Raw genomic sequence first — 12,665 nt, 5'->3', positions numbered from 1 at the left:
CTTCATTTGAGGGCCCCGTATTTGTGGAAACGGGAAAATAAACTGGCTCAAGTTGAAATTTATTATGAGAAATATGCCATTTTTGAATCAGTGTTGGTTCAAATTGAAATTACAAAAACAAATGAGCGACGGACATTTATGCGCTCGCCGGTGCTTGAAGGTTCTGTACATAATTTTAACTTAAAAGCATGGACATTTTAGACAGTTTTGTTCATTTTCAAAGGGTTACAAACATAATACGCTTCCATTAAGTGTCATTATTTTATGCGCTTGAAATGAGGGTGCAGACATTTCGAACTAAAGTTGTAACCTGTAACACTCCTCACAATTTTCAGGACCCGGATCGGCGTTTTCCCGTGACAGTAAAAGCAACAAAACAACAAAAACTAACACTTTAACTTGTTCTTCCTGTTTATCAGACAATAAAATGCTTCTAATTCGATGCACAGAACACAGCAGACACATCCTGACCTCTGCTTTTTCTAGAACAATACAATGTTTTCTCAAATACATCAAATGAAGACTCTACTACGCCGACATTCAACGCGAAATCAGACATCAGACGTGGCGATGCAAATGGACGGATCGCGTAGTTAACTGCATTTACGGCCCCTTTAGTAAACTCATCTGCTCGGGCCACACTGAAAGAGGTACATCACTGCCTTGTTTAAGAGTATCGTATATTTAAGCCCATTAAACTTCATTGGCGTCTGGAGGAGCAAGTGTTATTGCATTATGTTAACGCTCAGAACTATAACTTATATTAAAACACAGTCAGCAAGTTGCAGCAGGTAGGACCTCCCTCTCTCTTTCTCTTTTGATTTCACAGTTTAAAGAGGGAGTATTACTTTTATAGCTTTTAGAGGGAATACTTTGAGTTTTTTCTGGAAATACTTTGAGTTTTCCTGGCGTACTCGGGCGTAGACTTACACCATACGTCGCTCAGGAGTACAGCCCCGTCCATCAAATCATAAACAGTATTTTTTTGGTTTCTTGGTGAAGATAAACACGGAAACGCAATGCAACTTTTCATATAAGCGTGTAATGTGTTTTGTACGACTTCCCCGCTCACCTGTGCATTGCTGTCTTCCATTACCTTCGTACTGAGCCTGTTCTTTTCAGGTGGTGGTCTAAAGTGGACCCAAAGGATTAGCCAAACAATGTAAAAAAGTGGAAGGGCAGTGGCAGGATTAGCTTGGCCTTGTAATCCCCAATACAGCCCTTAGCATCCTCTGTCTAAATGTCAAAATGGGTCCCATGAAGACAAGTCCACAATTCACAATCTAGTTTTCAGCAGCTCAGTTTTTGTTTTTTTTTCTATCTCTGGCGTAGACTGTGTAAAGAACTGGACTGAGCGAGTGTGACGTCACCCGTAGCCCTCAGCTTCAGCCAAATGAAGCCAATCGGGGCTCGTGGTTATAGTGGATCAGTTATAGTCCCACGTTTGGAATTCTGCGTTTGTGTATCTAAAAAAACAACAACAACGAGCTATTCAGGAGTGAAGCGTTGAAAGTAACGCTCTGTCCCGCGTGCACCGGTGTTGAGCAATGCTGTCAGTCAAACCTGTTGCTAACGCTAGTGGGAGTGTCCCGGGAACAGGGCCGGTCCAGGCTATAAGCAGACTGAGCAGCTGTTTAGGGACCCGAGGCCACCAGAGGGCCCCCGAGAGCTCACACCTTTATATTGAAAATAATATAATACAAGTTTTATTGGACACAGGGCTCGTGTGTTTACAGCAGCAGGTGTTTTAATGTCAAAATAGCAAACATCCCTTAGCAGGCGTCTTTATACCAGATGCACAGAGCTGAAGTCCTGTGCCTTCTCTATAAACGTGAATCATTTGGCTTTGACTTTAGCTTTTGTCTGTTTTTTTTTTCCCCCTCAGAATCACGACCACTGCCGCCTGCATGATGGACCTCAGGAGGTACCCGCTGGACGAGCAGAACTGCACACTGGAGATCGAAAGCTGTAAGTAACTGATAATACTAATAATGTTTACTCTGTGTACTGCACAGCTGCACTTAATGATCCTGATTCTACGGACTCGAAACTCAGAAACTGTGGGTGAAAACTAGAAAAAAAACCTTCAGCAGTTAGTTTGTCTACAATGAGTCATAGAAGTCATTTATTCGACCCCATACAGCTTCAATCATCTCGTACTCCATAGCGTGCTGTTATTTCTCTATAGCGGCGTGCTTTTACTTCTATCTGAGTGTAATTTTTTGCTGAAATAACAGTACTTTTCCTTGAGTAATTGTTTAGTTTCCATCGCGACTAAGATTAGCGACAAAAGCGGTTTACGATATTAGACTATTTGAACATTTACGCGCAGATTTTGTCCATTATTTCATGTTTTTATTCTTCAAATTACATTAACGTCACATTATAAACAGGAAGTTACGTCCTGACAGTTACTCTTTAAGTTACTCTTACTTGAGTAGTACTTTTCCCAAATACTTTTTCACTCTTGAGTAATTTCTTGCACCATTATTTTATACTTCGACTTGACTAATATCATTTTGAAGTATCCATCCATCCATTTTCTTCCGTTTATCTGGGGCCGGGTCGCCGTCTAAACCGGGACTCCCAGACTTCCCTCACCCCAGACACGTCCTCCAGCTCTGCCCCGAGGCGTTCGTTCCCCTCGGCATCTATTCTGAAGTAACGTTACACTTATTTGAGTACATTTTTTTGGCCCCTCTGAGCGTAACTATATTAAGAACTTCCATGTGAGGGCTAGTATCCAAGGTCCACTATCTGAGCCCAACTGGCCAACGGGGAAACATCTTAATCAAAAATTACAGTGTGGTTTGCTCAGGGCACCTTTAGTGAGATGCTCAGAGCTGCAAATGTTCCTGCTGTGCTGTGGTCATTAAAAGTGAATGTGCCGGAGCGGAGCGTGGGATTCAAAGTCATCTGATTCCTGACTACACATCACTCTGTTTAATCAGGAGCCCATTTTCCAGTCTAGTAGTTTTGGTTTGGTCAATTGCTTAACTAACTGATACTAACAAACTGCGCTAATCCAGAAACATGTGCTGTTTGTTATGAGGTTGGTGCGAGCTAAATAGTCGGGGTCAAGAGGGTTGGTCGGCTACAGTCGCTCATTAAAAGGATTGAACTGGGTTATAAATAAGATTACGGTTATGGTTAAAGTGGGATTTGACATCTTTCGCCCACAGCCTCATTGCAAATACAGCTGCTAAATTAGGAAGTAGGAAGTACATGAAGGACTCTGAGGAACACTGATTGGTCTAACAGGTATCCGCACTCCAAACTCCGCCCCGTTCGTCCAGACCCGACTATCTAGCGCTAACCTCGAATTACACAACAGTACATGCTATTATAATGTCGTAATCTGACGTTAACGCTCGTGTTGTAAAAAGAATGTCACATGTTGAATAGATTCAGATAAACGCAGGTATTTCTTTTGGACTCGCTGTTATAGGTGTTTTATGCTAATTTCTGAACATGTTTGCGCTGATATTAACTACGGGGTTCGCAGTATTTATGCAGAGTAAGACAGAATGTTAAGGTAAAGTGGTCCCTCGTTTATCGCGGGGGTTATGTTTCAAAAATAACCCGCAATAGGTGAAATCTGCGAAGTATCAGCTTTATTTTTTACTGTTATTCTCTATGTTTTTGGCTGTAAAACCCCTCACCACACACTTTATACACTTTTCTCACACAGGCGTTGACATTTTCTCACATTTCTCTCTTGTTTAATTGATTAATAGTGATTCTCGTGTATTTCACAGTTCCTCTGACCGCGCATCTTCGTCCTGGCGCCGCTCCGCTGTCGTGTCGATCGAACTTCCACTGGACTCCGATGTAAAAAGAGAGTTACGAAATTTTAACTCGCAGCTTTGCAAAATCCTTTTTTACAGAAATAATCAAACCAAGTCTCAAAAATAAACAATACGACGGTAAGAAAACCATTTGTCTCCGTCTTTATGCGGCGCCTCAACTCAAGCGTGTGCTCTTTTCCTCGTACGTGCTGTCGCTCTTAAAGTGACGGTAACATATTTACGTAAAGTTAAATAATAACAGTTCTAAGATATTTTAACATCAACATCGATGCAATAAAATAAATGCAGCTTATGTTTATAAATCAAATATTAAATCTTTCAATATGGAATTACTCGTGTAAACATAAAACAGCATTTATAACAGAATATCAACATGCATCCATTATTATAGATGAATTAAACATGCAGGAGACGATCGATTGACGGTGGTCTGCAGTGCCTTGGCCGGTCGGGACGCAGAACACAATGCACGTTCATACACTGTGAGAAAGCGTGCCGAATTGCACTTGAAAAATCCACGAAACAGCGAGACCGCGAAGGGTGAACCGCGATATATCGAGGGACCACTGTACTTAAAAAAATGCAGCCTTTGCGATTTGTTAATTGTGTCCATTCAAATTGCGATTTTGACTTGATTGCAGCCCTGTAGTAGAGTTAGTGACGCCATTCGCATCTGTAGGAGTAGCAGGTTGTATATTGCATAAGTGAGTTTTTTTTTTCTCCTTTTACCAAGACATAACAACATAAGCTTAACCCAGACCGTAACCTCTACCTCATTCCTGGCAGAAGTGGCAGATAGGGCTTTAACCTTGAAAGGCGAGCCCTGTCAACTCGTATTTGTGTAGTAGCTACCACCCTCGCCTCTCCATAATGCATGCATGCATAGTAGTAGTAGTTTTACCTTAGCAGGAAAATACCATTGAGTAAGTGTATTATTCATAAGGGCTAACGTCCTGATGTTCTGGGTCACTGTTACAGCTGTTTACCTCATATTGGACTGTGTAGTGTAACTCACAGCAGACTGAAGACACTGAGCAGGGCATTCTGGGGTCACAATATTTTTTTTTTCAATAAATAATTACAAAGGACTCTCGAAGGCCTCGGTGCTGTTAAAAGTGTAAATAAACTGCCTGTAAACCCAGTTAAGGTTGTTTTTTTTCACATGTTGTTGAGCTCTGTGGAGCCAGCTCAGTATGTGATACTTTATTTCTGTTCACTTTACTTTTGGATCGGCCGTGTTCACACGCGTCGCACATCAGGTGATCGGCGAAATTATTTCCACGACAACACGCTTCAAATGGACAGAGCCAATGCGCCCCACCTCGGGTCACATGCCCCACTACCCCGGGTCAAATGACATTACCACGGGTCTTGTTCACGTGCACCACGCATCATTTTATTGGCAAACTTATTTCCATGACAAGCCGCTTCAAACAGACAGAGCCCTATGAGCCCCACCTCGGGTCAAATGCCACTACCCTGTGTCAAATGCCATTACCACGAGTCAAATACCACAACCCTGGGTCAAATGATATTACCACGGGTCAAATGACAATACCCTGGGTCAAATGCTATTACCACGGGTCACCACATGCACCACGCGTCAGTTGATTGTCTATTTGAAGCATGTTGTCATGGAAATAAGTTTTGCCAGAGGCCCATGAGCCCCACCTCGGGTCAAATGCCTCTATCCTGGGTTAAATGGTATTATCGCGGGTCAAATGCCACTCCTCTGGGTCAAATGCCATTACCACTTTTATGAACGTCATGACAACGCACTTAAAATGGTCAGAGCCCCATGAGTCTCATCTCCGGTCAAATTACAAAGGGTTGAGTGACATTACCACCGGTGAACTACCATTACCACGGGTCAAATGCGGTCAACCTTGGGTCAAAGGCATTACCTCCAGTTAGTGTATCGTTTGCCGCCCTCTTGAGGCTCATTGCTGTATTGTTTTCCATTGAAGAGCGTGTCCTGTGGCTCCCTGTCTGATCCTGATCATTTCCACGTGGAGCCGTCACCAGACCCACAGACGGGCCGTGCTCTTTTGCTCATGTTTTTGCCCACATTGCCAGTTTTGTCGCGTCTCCACCAAATAATAGTTATATTTTCTGCACCAGCGATGCACATCATATAGACAGAGCAGCATCCTCTCTCAATCTCTTCCCATCGGAGACCATTTTTAGAAAGCGTTAAAGTCCTCTAGGGTATAAATACTTTGAGTTTATTTATTTATCGTATCTTCAGATGTGCAGTCCCCTGTCCAAAGCTCCAAAGCCACTGATGGATTTCTGAGCGTTGCCGTATAAAACCCCCATAAAACACGTCTTTAATTGAACTTTGGGAATGATTTAAAAGTGGCTTTGAACCGAGAGAGATCAAAAAATGAATCTGCGCCGCCGTTTAGGAGCGAAGAGGACGACGCGCACCACAGAGAAGTCGGCGGACGTTCAGAACATTTCATCCGAGTTGGAACGGACGTTTTAAAGAACACATTATGCATTCTTGTGCCGTTAAATCTCTTATAAGCGTGTTTTTGGTCACGCTGGGATTCGGCGTTTCACATATTCTAACTGAAAATAATGTCTGCGTTTGGAAAATACTTTATAAACTTCACCTTTGTTTCCGATGAGGGATTTAGGCGATGGCGCTCCCTCTGCTGTCAGCAACGGGAATGAACAATCAGAAAGTAAACAAGTAAGTAAGTAAGCATATCCTCTGGGAATGCTAAGCTAGTAGAGCCATCCATTTGTAGTGATAAGAAATGTGACGGTAAAATGAATCCGGTGACGGTTTATGGACTTAAAACTGTGTAGAAGTCGTGAGTTTTATCTATGACGCAACTAAACAGACAACATACAAACAAAGCATCTATGAAATCAAATACAACTCTAGGTTTTTGTTGAGAGGACAGCAGTAAAACCTCAAAAAAGTCAAAAATAAGTGTTCTTTAAAGTCAAACTGTGTCTGTGTGATGGCCAATTCAAGTAGGTCCAGGGTTCATTTCTTGCTTTCTTTCTGATTTTTTGGATGTGTTTTTCAAATATCTTGGTGTCTTTGTGTCCTGTAATCCAGAGGTGCCCAAACTTTTTTATCGAGAGCCACATCTCAAAACATATTCGAAGTGGCCACGTGCTCAGCTTTGACATTAAAAAGGCTTAACACACATTCATTTTAGGTCTGTATCTCACTGCAATGTGATGTTTGAGGTTGTGTTGGTAGAAATAGTTTAATTTGCTGTTAAAAGTGCCGCTTATGATCAATTGAGCTGGTTCAGCAGGAGGCTTGAGGACCAATAAAAACTGATCTGAGGGCCACATTTGGGCCCCGGGCCATAGTTTGGACACCCCTGCTGTCATCTTGATTTAGTCCAGGAGTGGTCTTAAGTTTTCAAATCTTACATGTAAAATTCAGAGAAAGACTTTTTTTAATGTGTAACCATAGACTGTACGTACATATAAATGGACATAGCTAACCCGCTAGCCACTGCGGTCCAAACAGGAAGTGAGCATGTGCGCACTTCTGGCTCCATCGACAGTCGTTGTTAAAGTCGCTGTACCTGATTTTTACTTTATTAAAAACCTACAAACAGATCAAGTTCATTCTAAAGTCATTCATCACTTATCTATCTTACAACTAGCATGCTAACGCGCACTTCCTTGAACACTTAATTGGGCAAAATGCTTTAAAATGAGATGCAAACAGTACACAGCAGACTTATTTTGACCTCAAGAGCTGCGTGTACATCATAGACTGAATATATAAACGGACAGAGCTAACCCGCTAGCCAACATGTTGCAAATAGGAAGTGGTCATGGCTTCAATTCACTTTCTATTGAAAAACTGTAGCTTCTCTCTTTGTAACCGCTGCAGTGAGCTTCGTCGATTTGGTCTTAAATGTTCATATTTACCCGCTCTACATGATCCTGGTGGGTTTTTTTTCGTAATTTTGTCTCTAAATCAAGATATGAACATTAATAACAGACAAATCAGGTGTAAAACTCTTAGGCCTTTTGACTTTTATTTTGTTCGTTCTGCACATAGAATCTATAAAGAAGGTCTCGTGCGTAAACGGCTGCTTTAGCAAATATGTCTGTTTGTGTGATGTTTTGTGAACGCTCTGCAGGCGCCGAGTAAATAATAAGCAGCGTTAAATAATTCATTAGCATTACGTTAGCTTAGCGGGAGAAAGTAGCGTGTAATAGTCAAAAGAACTGAAGAAACACCAGATATTCAAGACTTGTACTTGATATAACGTGCAACAAATGATGGTGAAGGGTCCGTCACCTGCTGGTCTCCATGGAGAAGTTAACGCTTTGTCATTTTCCACAGTATGGCATTACGCTTTTGCACATTCATGGACCTACAGACCGAGTTTTAAGTCGGATCTGTGGCCGTGCGACTCAAGGTTTTGATAAATATGCCATACTGCGGATCATTTCGACAATCCAATGTGTGAAAACGCGTCTTTAAATCAATGTGTTGAAGTTTAAATATCAGATAAATGTGAAAAAAAATATTATAAATGAGCTTTTTAAAGATTTTAAGCAGCATTTTTACCGTAAACAACGTACTTAATATTCAGATTTTGCATGTCTTTAGAACAGAAATCACGTTTTTATTTACGTATTGATGAGTAAAGTAACACAACACATTTACTCTGATTGTCCATGCAGTACTAGCAAAAAAACAAACAAACAAACACTTGAACAACATGACCAATGCATTGAGGAAAACACTTCTATTTGTGTCAATGGGATGTCAGCGCTGGAGGCGGGAGGAAGTCTGCGTTAGGAGTACAGAGCATGTAGGTCAGCGCGGCGTTAATGAAGACGAACACGACGGAGAGGGGGGGGGGGGAGGGGCGTCGGAGCGCTCACGTAATACTACTGTAGTGTACCAGCCACGTCACAAACATGAGAGAACGACAGAGGAACGGAGGAGGAGATGGAGGTAATCAGTCGGAAACAAGCCCAGGATGGGAGAAGGGAGATGGGAAGTCGTTAGGGGCCGGTTGTAAACACGGGAACACAAACGCTCGGACTGAGTTGAAATGTTTTGTGTTAAAGCGAACGTGACGGTGTAAGGTATCTACACTTAGCGGCGCAGCAGTACGACAAACTGTTACCTTGATTTACTACAGCTGGAGTAAATAACACACACACACACACACACACGGACACACACTATAAAAGCGTCACATGTAAATCTCAGGACTCTCTTCTATCGTTTCCTGAGAGTCCATTGCTTCATTGTTCCCTTTATCTGTGTGGAACTCATTCAAACACTTCAGACTTTATGTTTCAGACTCTTAGTCCTTTTTGACGCTCACACCAGAAGAGAACGTTCTAACATCAGGTTTTCTTGTGTTTCTAATCGTTTGGTTTGGTGGGTAGAGCCTGTGCTAAATATTCGTCTTAGTTTTACATCAGTTAAGTGGGAGTTTGGAAGAAAAGTATAAAAATACGGGATGTAGCTGTTGGAAGACTTAGAACTGTTAGAACACTGTTAGAACACTGTTAGAACACTGTTAGAACACCATTAGAATGCTTTAAGAAGACCATTAAAACACTTAGAACATTGTTAGAACACCATTAGGACACTTAGAATGCTGTTAGAATGTTAAAGAACACCATTAGAACACTTAGAACTGTTAGAACACTCTTAGAATGTTTAGGACACTGTTAGAACGCTATTAGAACTGTTAGAGCACTGTTAGAACACTTAGAACACTATTAGAACTGTTACAACACTGTAAGAACACTTAGAACACTATTAGAACAGTTAGAACACTGTTAGAATGCTTAGAACATTGATAGGACACTGTTAGGACACTTGGAACACTCTTAGAGCACTTAGAACACAATTAAAACACTGTTCAAAAACTCGGAACACTGTTAAAAGACTTTAAGAACATCATTAGAGCACTGTTAGAATACTGTTAGATACTTAGAACTGTTAGAACATTGTTAAAACAGAATACAGTTATAAAAATGTTCTTAAAGTATTCTAACACTTAGAACACTGTTAGAAAACTTAGATCACTGTTAGAACACCATTAGAACACTTTAACAATGCCATTAGAACACTTAGTCAACGTTAGAACACTTGGAACACTGTCGGAACACCTCCATCTACCTATTCCATCCAAAATGCAGGGACAATGTGCACGAGGAACACATTTTTTCACATTTCACAAAGGAGGTGTTTTTATGTGTTTTTATTGGTTTAATCATCTCCACTGTGCAGTTGAGACGTTTTGTCCCTTGTTTACATGATGTTTCTAGATGACACATGTCACATCTGCTGCCCACGTCCAACCAGGAAGTACATTATTAATTGACCAAAATCAGATAAATAGATAAAACTAGTCAGGGTTTTCTGGACATATTTATATTTTATGTTGCCTATAGTAACAATACAAAAACAACTCGACATGGGACGTAATTAGCCGTTATATCCTCGACACTTCATACAATATCATGGTTGAAGAAGTGGGAAAAGGAGAATGTCTCGTTACCGTATAAAAGTCCACATTGCCTTTGGTTAGAGGGAGAAATGCTAACCACTCCACCACTCTGCGTACCTTCATTATATTTATTCATTTAAGCTTAGATCCCTGTAATCTTAATTTAGTTGTTCTGAAGGCGTCAAGAATACAGCCTCATGGACACTGCACCATTTTAGATCCATTTGATGAAGCGTTTGTGCGTTTGTGTTTGTGCGTTCGTGTTTGTGCGTTCGTGTTTGTGCGTTCGCGTCTCTGGGGCCGAACGCAGTAAATGGCCAGAACTGGTGATACACTAAAGCCACGTCTGCCTCCTGCTGCGGGCGCATGCATTTAGGATTACATAACAGAGCGCACAAAGACAAACTGAATGGCCTCTCTTGTCTTTTCACAGTCCACTGCCTCCGCCGCTGTGATGTCATGTTCAAACTCCACTTCCTGCTGCTGATTTCTTTGGATCTGTTTGTTTTTGCTTTTAAGTTCAAACTACAATAGCTTCTTTTTTTTACAACGTGTCACATTAATTGCACGGCTTTAGTCTTTTTAAGCAGTCGTGTAATGCTAAGTCTTACTAACTAGTCTGGTTCCTATTAATGATAAGACGGATTAAAGCCGCGAGAGGCGATGATGTCCCTCCGTTTCCGTAGTGAAGTGTGCAAACTGACTTAAACCGGTGTGATTCAGGGCATTGAACCACCAACCTTGTGCACAATACGCACGGTTCCTATCGTGTAATTGACTTTTTTGACTGGAGGGACCTAAATAATCAGTTAGTGTCAGTTTTCAATCGTTTTGCGTCATAGAACCATAGTTACAAACATAACCCACATTATACTGGTGGGGTCCTTGGCTTTGAACCAGCAACCTCCCGCACAATAAAGCTATGTATGTACTCAAAGAAAGTCCAATATAAAACTGTGGATGTTTATGTTCCCATGTGATGTTGGTCCAATTGATTTGTTATGTTTTGGTGAATACAATTAATGTCCTATGTTTCATGATAATCAGATAAATTTTGACTTTTTACGTATATTGTAGGGGGCGCTATAGCCACCATTGGTTATTTGCTCACTACTCTCCTCTATTCAGACTTTGATTTTGTGTTGTTGGTTAAAAGTTTATCTCTGTAGGCTGATGCATGTGGAGATGAGCAGGTATCAACGAAACAGGAAATAGACTTTTTTTTGATGGCGGTTAAAAGTCAAACTGTTTCTTTTAGCATGTTGGAAAGTTGCTAACCCCAGTTGTTTCCTGTATTCAACACTAATTCCCTCTGCTGCCAGTAGGTGGCGACCTAACCCCAGTTCCAGTTATTGTGAGTTCAAGTGTAGAAACAGGATATCTCATCTTTATATATAACTATTATTTTAGTTTCTAAAACATTAAATGCCAAAGCAAAGGGCATAAACGCCAGAAACAAACAGTACAGAATATTTGTTCTTTAAAACTGACAAGATTCAAGCCTTTGGAGGCAGACTGGTGATTCTGCTTCTCAATGCGTTTTACTCTTTTCAAGCACGTAGTAAAGGGCTGGACGCCGAAACTCGGTTCCAAGTAGGAACTGATTGAAAAGTTTTGGTAAGTTCTGGTACTGGAAAAAGAACCATTCGTTTGGCATTTAAAGCCAAGGAGATACATGCACTGCTTATTTAACAGCAGCACAGGTTCTCACGCATCACAAGTGCACTCAGCACAAAAGAAAACACAAACAGCAGCGTGTTTAACATAGTCCTACACGTGTCCAAACAGCTCTCATGTTTAACATAGTCCTACATGTGTCCAAACGGCAGCGCGTTTAACATAGTCCTACATGTGTCCAAACAGCTGTGCGTTTAACATAGTCCTACACGTGTCCAAACAGTGCTTTTAACATAGTCCTACACGTGTCCGAACAGTGCGTTTAACATAGTCCTACACGTGTCCAAACAGTGCGTTTAACATAGTCCTACACGTGTCCGAACAGCAGCGCGTTTAACACAGTCCTACACGTGTCCGAACGGCAGCGCGTTTAACACAGTCCTACACGTGTCCGAACGGCAGCGCGTTTAACATAGTCCTACATGTGTTTGAACGGCAGCGCGTTTAACATAGTCCTACACGTGTCCAAACACAGTATCTTAGAGAAGTGCAGGTCCTGTCCCGTCTCTCAAAGTCCCTGTAATAATAAATCCACATCCAGTCACAGTCTGCAGTGTCCGCTAAAGCTAAAGCTAAAGCTAAAGCTAAACAGATAAGAACCAAACTCCGCCAAAATCCTCCTTCCCCTTGGTCCTGGTAAAACTGCAATTCCCAAAATAAACGTGGTTGTAAAGTGCGGAGCGTGACTGTAAACGTGTATCCAGGCGAG

At 41.5% G+C, this 12,665-nt stretch overlaps 1 protein-coding gene across 2 annotated transcripts in view; it reads left to right on the top strand.

Annotated features, from left to right (window-relative positions):
• The window catches only part of LOC117381861 (gamma-aminobutyric acid receptor subunit beta-2-like), a 109,127-nt gene that overhangs the window by 74,444 nt on the left and 22,018 nt on the right, over nucleotides 1-12,665 (top strand). For both annotated transcript variants that reach the window (XM_033978898.2, XM_055226396.1), the window contains exon 5: nucleotides 1,886-1,968. In XM_033978898.2, coding sequence (XP_033834789.1) covers nucleotides 1,886-1,968 — 83 coding nt within the window. The remainder of the gene's footprint in view (nucleotides 1-1,885; nucleotides 1,969-12,665) is intronic.

The sequence above is a fragment of the Periophthalmus magnuspinnatus genome, chromosome 14 (genome assembly GCF_009829125.3).
Source record: "Periophthalmus magnuspinnatus isolate fPerMag1 chromosome 14, fPerMag1.2.pri, whole genome shotgun sequence".
In the NCBI taxonomy this organism is placed as follows: Eukaryota; Metazoa; Chordata; class Actinopteri; order Gobiiformes; family Gobiidae; genus Periophthalmus; species Periophthalmus magnuspinnatus.
Note: the sequence above shows the minus strand (reverse complement) of the source record. Positions and strands in the feature narration are given on the sequence as shown.